At 27.3% G+C, this 8861-nt stretch overlaps 2 protein-coding genes across 2 annotated transcripts; both read left to right on the top strand.

The window, feature by feature from the left end:
- Window positions 1-299: 299 nt before the first annotated feature.
- On the top strand, window positions 300-1560 carry LOC113553315 (ribosome maturation protein SBDS-like). Its single transcript, XM_026956589.1, has 5 exons — window positions 300-554; window positions 629-849; window positions 922-1031; window positions 1117-1284; window positions 1346-1560. Exons 1-5 carry the CDS (start codon window positions 424-426, stop codon window positions 1472-1474), a joined length of 759 nt encoding a protein of 252 aa, XP_026812390.1. The 5' UTR covers window positions 300-423; the 3' UTR covers window positions 1475-1560.
- A 1975-nt stretch (window positions 1561-3535) lies between these two features.
- Window positions 3536-7877, top strand: LOC113553480 (protein bark beetle-like). The gene is made up of 11 exons (XM_026956832.1): window positions 3536-3919; window positions 3979-4151; window positions 4228-4424; window positions 4537-4711; window positions 5273-5442; window positions 5648-5877; window positions 5944-6062; window positions 6129-6265; window positions 6354-7353; window positions 7411-7652; window positions 7717-7877. The coding sequence occupies exons 1-10, from the start codon at window positions 3626-3628 to the stop codon at window positions 7625-7627; spliced, it is 2712 nt and encodes a 903-aa protein (XP_026812633.1). The 5' UTR covers window positions 3536-3625; the 3' UTR covers window positions 7628-7652; window positions 7717-7877.
- Window positions 7878-8861: the final 984 nt, after the last annotated feature.

Raw genomic sequence — 8861 nt, 5'->3', positions numbered from 1 at the left:
AAATTAAATATATGTAATAAAAATATTCGCAAATAACGTGATTCTAGTTATTTTTCGATAGTTTGTCTTGTCTAAAATTACTAATTAGCATATAAATATGAAATAATATTATAAATTGTCTAAGGCGCATGCGCATTAATAATTCGGCCAATTTGGGTATCGAACATATACACAGATGGATCCGTGTGCACTTTATCTACCCGGATATCTAGACACAGTGTAGATAATATCTTTGTCCCTGGTATCAATAACTATATCTTTTTATCATAAAATACAAAAACAATGCTTTCATTATTGAGCATTTGAAACACTCAAACTCTAATATATAAATATATTTATTTTTATTTTGAACTTTTGAAGATTGTTTTAAATTTATAAAACTATAAAAGTAATAATTTAATTGTTTTATAATAAGTTTTTACCATGTCGAAGATATTTACTCCTACTAATCAAATTCGTCTCACTAATGTGGCTGTTGTTCGGATGAAAAAAAATGGTAAACGATTCGAAATAGCGTGCTATAAGAATAAAGTAGTTTCGTGGAGGAATGGCATGTATGTTAACACCAGCTATAATACTTGTTGTTTAGACAATATTAAATATTTGTTTACTTTTTTTACTTTTATAGTGAAAAAGATATTGATGAGGTGTTACAAACACATTCTGTATTTACTAATGTATCCAAAGGCCAGGTGGCCAAAAAGGAAGATTTACAAAAGATTTTTGACACTGATAACTTAACCGATATTTGCAGACATATATTAGAGAAAGGAGAGTTACAGATTTCTGATAAAGAAAGATCTGCTCAATTGGATGCTTCTTACAAAGATATTGCCACTATTGTTGCAGGTAATACATAAATTAGAAAATTAATTTAAAAAAATACAATTTAGTATTAAATGATATTATTTTTATTTCCAGATAAATGTGTTAACCCAGATACAAAAAGACCTTATTCTGTAACTATGATAGAAAAAGCAATGAAAGATGTACATTATTCAGTAAAACCGAATAGAAACTCAAAACAACAAGTAAATACTAATTACTTGGCAGACTTCTGATATTCCTAATTATTAATAAACAATAAATAATAAACTTGTTATGAACATTTAACAGGCTCTTGAAGTCATACGTTTAATCAAGACTGTGCTTCCACTTGATAGAGCTATGATGAGGCTAAAAGTTGAATCAACAAGCAAAGATGCAAAAAAATTGAAGGAAAAATTTGTTGCTTTAGCATCATCTGTAGAGTCAGAAAATTGGGATTCTGGAGAAATTACTTTGGTAAAAAAAATATTTAAAAAATCTATTTAACATTAATGTGATAATTTGTGTTATTCTGTAGATACTACTTATTGATCCTGGAAACTATAGGCAAATAGATGAACTTGTGAGATCAGATTCTAAAGGTACCACTCAAATGGAAGTTCTTAGTTTAAAAGAAGTTGTAGAAGGAGACAGTTTTTTAGATTAAAAGCTTTATGTTATTATTTTCTATAAAAAATTAATCAATTATTATTTATGTATTACTGTTATATATTTTTTTGAAGAACTGATAATTTATAATTGGTTATTTTATTAAATTTAAAATCAATTAATAAGTATGTGTAATATGTATACTGTTAATATAATGCATAAGTAATAAAATCTAGTATTTAAAAAAAAAAAACAATTTAACACAGTTTGAAATGTTTGAATTTTATAAACTTTTTGAATTAAGATGACATTTTTAGATTTTGAACGAAGTGAATTGAAGAATATGTTATAATATTACAATTTACTTTTCTATTAGCTACAATTAAAAATTGAAATACTTAGATCGCCGTACGAATAAACTCATAAGAATTGTGATGCAGTAAAACATCAGTGTCACAAACAAGAAGACAAGTACCCAAAAAATAAAACTATGAAAGTAGTTATAATACTCATATTTATCATTAAAGTCATTATATTGATAGCTGACACCATATAGGTATACAACTATATAACCTTTGTAAAGAATTTATTAAAAAAAACAACGTAGTTATAAACTACATTTTATACAAAACATTTTCTAACAAATTTCAAAAACTGTTAAAAATTTGGAAATCGGGGAATGCGAATATTTGTTTAAAACCTAGTGCACTCCCATGGTAATGGTCCGTGTTACTGTGTTAGTGAAATCTTTGTTGTAGTCAGTAGGGTAGACAATGATTGTCTACCCAAAAATATCAAATAATTTAGTTTTAAAAATTAGTTGTTTATTAAATGTTACTATACTTTATAAGTATTTATTTTTTTATAATTTTATAAATAAAATGTTTACACTGATTCATTTCGTCTCTACAATGTCTGTATGAGTAGTGAATAATAAATATAATATGTACAGTTTTATTTATATCTTAATCTTATCTATACTGTAATTGCTGTTTGATCGTCACCGTCGAATCGGTGAGAGCGTGAGACATATTGAATTGTATCTCACTATTGATGACTTACGGCCTTACAGGCGTATGACATGGTAAACGAGGGACGTAGTGGGGTATTACCAAAATTATATGTATGGAAGAGATGTCTCAACGTAATAATTTAATATCATTCCGACTGTGGTTTAGGGCCTTATACATATGTGCAATTTTTAAATAAATTTTATATAACACCATTTTTTATGTTGTCTTGTTGTCCTTGTCTACCCTATAAAATTGTTCACGCGCCACCACTAGTTGTAGTACAACCATAGTTAGTACTATTTATTACTTTTATTCAGTAGGTATGTAATGTATTTATATAATATAATGAAGCCTCTCACCCTCTCCTATTAATTTAATAGAATCTTTGTTAAACCGTCTTGTACTTATTAATAACTATTGTAATATTATTATTTATTATATATGTAATATGTCACCGAGTTATGACACAAACAATTATTTAAATAATATTTCATACTCCGTTATAATATATTAAAATGTCTTTTATTAAATATAATTTGTTTTAATTTTGACTACTAACACTTAACAGTAGTACAGACTATAGAAAAAACAGTATTATAACAATCTAAAAAGTATTACAATAAGTAGTTGGTGAATTAAAACATAACACAATATATCTATAATCAATATTTAATATAACCATGAACTAAAATATAGGCTATAGCTACCTACTATAGTATATTAAATATTTACGTGATAAACACAATTTAAATTTTATAAAAATTTGTCAAATCGGCTGTCCATTGTTAATTATCTTTCTAAATTTAAGTAATATAACGGTTGAACTCAGTTGAAGAGGAATTTGAGAATCCAATAAAAAAATTATACTTATATATAATATCTTTGTTCCGTTCACCTGTTGACTGTTGCGACATCCGATCCCCTCCTTTTTACCCGTTACGCTATTAAAGTCAACAAGATTCTTAACTAATACTCAATTGAATATTGATAGTACCGTACGAAAACACAAACAATGGGTTGGGTGTAGAATTTCAAATATTTTTAATACATTTTTTTTCGTAGTTTAGTAAGTGAATTTTGTTCAGTTTTTTTTTTTTTTTTTTTTTTGTGTTTATTAGTATTTAGTGTAAAACCATTTGGACTAGAAAATTCGTTTGGACACGTTAATAATTTAAATGATGTGATATTAAAATAAAATGGCTTTAACTACAGTGAAATTACTAGGCCTATTTCAGTTTATTGAAATATTCGCATTTCATACACATGCCGATTACACTTGGGCTAATGGACTTAAATCTAATAAAGGCTATACAGAATGGTCTGGAGGAATCGTTGCTAATCATCATCGTTTAAAAACCGACCAAAGCCCATACTTCATCTTAAATAATGTTATTATTGAAGATACTGGTCAGCTTATTATAGATCCAGGAGTAATACTTAAATTTTCACCAAAAACTGGGATCACAGTGAAAGGATCAATTATTGCAAATGTAATGTATTTTAAAAATATCTAATAAATAAATAAATATGCTCATAACACATTTTATAGGGAGATGCTCATAACAAAATTGTAATGACATCTAGTGCTAATGTAGAAGACACAGATGATGGTTTAAGTCAGTCTTCTTCAAACATAAGACTTGTAGATGGTCCTAGTATACTAGCTGGACGTTTACAGTTATTTTATAAAGGTGCTTGGAGATCAGTCTGTACATCAACACAGTAAGGAAACTTTAATCTTTATAATATGCAGTAAGCTGCAAAATATTTTATCTAAATGTTTTATTTAAATATACAGATGGAACAATGCAGACCTCCAAACAACATGTCGGCATTTAGGCTTTCGCGGAGGTAAATTTTTACGTTGGATGGAACCTAAAGTAGATAAGCTGCACACACGACTTCTGTTGTCTAATTTACAATGCCAAGGTATTGAAAATGATTTAAATAGCTGTAGCGGATGGAAAAATAAAAAATTAGGATCTGGTAGCTGTGGTAAGTTTAAGTGTTTAAAACAATAAAATTTTATTTTTAAATATATGACTCATCAATCATCATTAATGAATCATCTTTAATCTCAAAGTATTTATCTAATTATAATTTTCAGATCTTAAGCAAGATATTGCTATTGAATGTCAGCCATATTATGAAAATAGCTTTGTTGTAAAAAGTTATTGGAAAGGTCTTAAATTTGAAAAAGCCCAGTTCAAAAAATCATTAATACATCATAATACCTTATATCAACCAGTCTCACTATCTGAACTAAATCATGTTATATTAACGTACGTAATTTTTTTATTCTTTACACATATTTATGTATGATACAATAAATTATTTATTCAGTGGCATCATTTTAAGGGGGAAAAGTGCCATTTTGATAATTTAGATAATATTTGGGCTCTTCATACCTTCTCATAAGAAAAACATTCAATTTAATACTTTTTTCATCTGTAATTATAAACATTATTAATATTAGTAATTTTTGATTATTGTTGTAGTTATTATACTTTTAAATAATTACTACTAATAATTATACTAATTAATACTTATAGACTATTTTTTAATTGTATAAATATATGACTGTTTATTGGTCAATGTGTATAAAAACTAATTAGTAACTTAAGTTAGTACATGGCTTTTCAATGAAATAGGCATCGCAAAAGTCATAAGAATTAACTACCTATATTATAAAAATCAAAAACCCTGGTAGAAATAAATATTATTTTCAAAAAAGTTGATCAAAATTTTGCCTCATTTAGTGAATCCTGTAATGATACCACTGCATTCATTATTTTTTAGTTTTTGTATTATTTAGTGTCATTATGATATTTATATTATGATAGATATGCTGGAGTTGGTGCTGAGTTTAAATCTACTTCAGTCATAGAAGTTGATGGAGTACCACCGTTATTAAGAAATGTGTCAATATTACATTCTGCATATAATGGAATTAACATAACAACATCAGATTCCATACTAGATTTACAAGACTGTATTATTAAAAATAATAGAGGTACTTTACTACTTTATATTAAATAAACTATATAACTATATTAAAATGTTAGTTTTTTTATACATATAAAATAATAAAATATATCAATGTGTTGATAATGATATGTGTTGGTTACAAAATATAATATTTGGTTTATCAATAATGTGTTTTTTCAAAAAAATAAAAAAAAAAAAAAATATAAATATTTATTTTTATTTATTCTCAGGACATGGTATTTTTATGAATTCATCTTTTGGTCAATTAAGTTTAATAAAAACGTTGGTGTCTAACAACAAAGGAGATGGTATACATATGGTTCAAGGCAATGTCAATCGCGATCTCATGAATAATGTTAATGAATTATGTTCTCTTCCAACAACAACTAGTCAAACATTTCCTGTGCTTGTTTCTGTGCAACAAAATAGTTATAACGCTAAACAAATTAACTGCTACAAGGTATTTACTTATAATTTTATTTAAAATAATATTTAGATTTTTTAATCTATATATTGTTAATTACAGAGTTTATTCACTAAAATTGGACAAGTTTTAACTGTTAACATTGAACATACCCGTTCTCAACATTTTGACAATAATTCATTCATATACATTTATGATGGAGAAGTATCAACTCCTGATAGGTATTTTTTCATGAATTTGATATTTATTATCTTGTATTATTTTATTAATAAAATATATATTTTTAGGCTTTTAGCTACTATTTCTGTACTTAATAATACAGTACCACAATCAGTAACATCAAGTCGTAACAACATATTAATTCAATTTTCTGCACCAGCTAGAACAAATGTATTTGGTCTTCTTAGGGTAACTTCAGGATTTGGTAAGATAATTAATTTCAATTTAATATTATAAAATAATAAACATTAATTGATTAGATAAATTTTCTCATTTAATTTGATTTTTTTTAGTAAAATGGCATAGTATTAATATATCTGAAAGTATTCTATCTGATAATATTGGCTCTGGATTATTTGTTGAGAATTTATATAGTGCTGTGTCAATATTCAACTCTTCTGTGCACAACAACAGTGGAAGTGCTGGAGTCAATGTTTTTAATGGTTCTGCTGACATAACTATATTAGGTTCAGAAATTGTGTATAATAACGGATTTGGAATTTTAACTAATACTAATGGTGGAGTACGTAATGTTACATATTCATTAATCAAGTCAAATTCAGGACCAGGAATAGCTGTTCGGTTATTAGACAAAACAATCAGCAATGTACCTCAGAAAACAATTTTAACATATTCTCAGATCAATAACAATACAGTAGAAATTGATGGATGGTGTCATGGCAAGTCACAGATAAATGTCACAGGAAATGTTTTTAGTTTTAGCATTTATGCATTAGAAATAAAATCATGTATTGAGCGACAAGCTACTACAACTCATGTAATTATATCGTATAATGAATTTTTTAATAATAAAAAGTTGGCAGTACTTATAAGACCAATGCTTAACATGGATGCAATTTTGGAGTTCAATCGATTCAAAAAACAAGAGTATGGTTGCATATTAATTAGAAATGAACATTTTGATGAAGATTTTGATGAATCGCCAACAACTGCTTTACTGAGATATAATGAATTTTACGATAACAGTGGAAGCTATGTTGTTAATTTAGGACTAAGTACTTATAGCCAACTACATAATTTGCTATTCACGTGGAATTATTTAAAGAACAATAAAATAACTCAACCTTTTAAGTTGGTTTCAAGAAATAAAGTGGCGGCAGTAATTGTTGTTGCTTCTTCTAATATAATTGTCATGAGAAATATTATTGAAAACCCGTTATCAAATTATGAAATAGGAGTACAACTTGAAGATCAAAGTCTCATAGTAAACACTACTTATAATTGGTTGGGAAACACTGATGATCATTTTATTATAAATAGATTATTTCACAGGTAAGTTAAATTTTTTTCTTTTATTTTATGTTATTTGATATAGTAAATGTTTAACAGGCGTGATCGGTATAATTTGGCTAAAATTGAATTTGTTCCCTTCTTGTTACATCCTACAAATCCTGGTACTACGTCAATAATGACTGTTTCTACAGTTATAACCCAATTGTATAAAGAACCCAATGATTTTGGTGGAGAAGTTGATGGTGTAGAAACCGTATATAGTGGTGATATGTTGTTACAAGAGACATTAATGTGGCGTCTAGTGGAAAATTAATTATTCATCCTGATGTCACTTTGAAGTAATTTTATACTTTATTATATTACAGTTATTGTATTTTTTTGTCTAAAATGTAAATATTTTAGATTTAATCCAGGTGTTGGCATAATGGTAGCTGGTAAATTAGAAGCTCGTGGTAGAGGTTTTGGTAATATTAAATTTACATTAAATGAACCTCCTGTTCCTGTGATTGAGGAACCAATTGAAACTGTTAGTGTAAATACTAGAGTAAAGTTGGTTGCTGGAAGAACATTAATGAAGGAAGACTTCAGGTATGATCTTTGTTTTCTTATTTTTGTTGCATTATATTAATTACATTTTGTTTTAAACAGGTATTCTCCGAAGAGTTAAATACATGGGAACAGTTGTAATTACGGCTGGACAATTGACAATGCTGCATTAGTGTGTCGACAAATGGGTCTAGTTTTAAATCCTGCAGATTGGAAAGTTGATGTACCCCTTGCTGATCCATTAGAACCAGTGTTATTAACGTAAGTAATTAAACTTTAAATGTTCTTGAATATTCCAATTATAATAGAATATTTATTTACAGAAATGTCACTTGTTCTGATGAAGATACAGACATGATGAATTGTAGAGTAGAAAAAGTAAGTGACTCTGAACAGTATGTGATCATTCGAAAGATGTTGCTTTCGGTGTGAACAACCTGGTTGGACCGGCTTAAGATTAGGTGTATTGGCAGATACGTGTAATCTACAATATGTAACAATAGAAAAAGCTGGACTTTCGACTACATACTAATGAATTTGGACCAGGTATATTTTCTAAAAATTAAAATTGAATTTATTCTTTTTAACAGTAGTATTTACAGTTGTATTATGTATCTATTATTATAGCCCTACAGGTAGGATTTGAATAGACATACATTTGAAGGCTGTTCGTATCACAGACAATGCTGGAAATGGCTTGGAAGTACTTTATTCTGACTTACATAATAGTTTGAGCTATATTCGTAACTCAGAATTTAGTGGAAATAAAGGAGCTGGATATTTTTCAAACAACTTGGTTTGAACATCAAGGTAAATATTATATAATGATAATTTAAGATAATGTATAAGTATACTAGTATTTTTATTTTCAGATAGTAAAATTGAAAGAAATAAATTGGTATTCAGCATGATGTTTCAATTAGTATTGATAACAAAGAGAGCTCGCAGGATGGTTTAAAACCATTTGCATCAAGTTCATATCAATATAAACCTGTATTATT

Source organism: Rhopalosiphum maidis, chromosome 2 (genome assembly GCF_003676215.2).
Source record: "Rhopalosiphum maidis isolate BTI-1 chromosome 2, ASM367621v3, whole genome shotgun sequence".
Taxonomy (NCBI): Eukaryota; Metazoa; Arthropoda; class Insecta; order Hemiptera; family Aphididae; genus Rhopalosiphum; species Rhopalosiphum maidis.
The sequence above is the reverse complement of the archived record's forward strand: the minus strand, read 5'-3'. Positions and strand labels throughout refer to the sequence as shown.

Bases quoted from the DNA above. Each gene is read 5' to 3' on its own strand.
- LOC113553315 (XM_026956589.1), top strand. From the start codon at position 424: ATGTCGAAGATATTTACTCCTACTAATCAAATTCGTCTCACTAATGTG. The intron at 555-628 runs GTATGTTAACAC...TTACTTTTATAG, and splicing joins GTTTCGTGGAGGAATGGCAT to TGAAAAAGATATTGATGAGG. The intron at 1,032-1,116 runs GTAAATACTAAT...AACATTTAACAG, and splicing joins ATAGAAACTCAAAACAACAA to GCTCTTGAAGTCATACGTTT.
- LOC113553480 (XM_026956832.1), top strand. From the start codon at position 3,626: ATGGCTTTAACTACAGTGAAATTACTAGGCCTATTTCAGTTTATTGAA. The intron at 6,063-6,128 runs GTATTTTTTCAT...ATATATTTTTAG, and splicing joins GAAGTATCAACTCCTGATAG to GCTTTTAGCTACTATTTCTG. The intron at 6,266-6,353 runs GTAAGATAATTA...GATTTTTTTTAG, and splicing joins TAGGGTAACTTCAGGATTTG to TAAAATGGCATAGTATTAAT.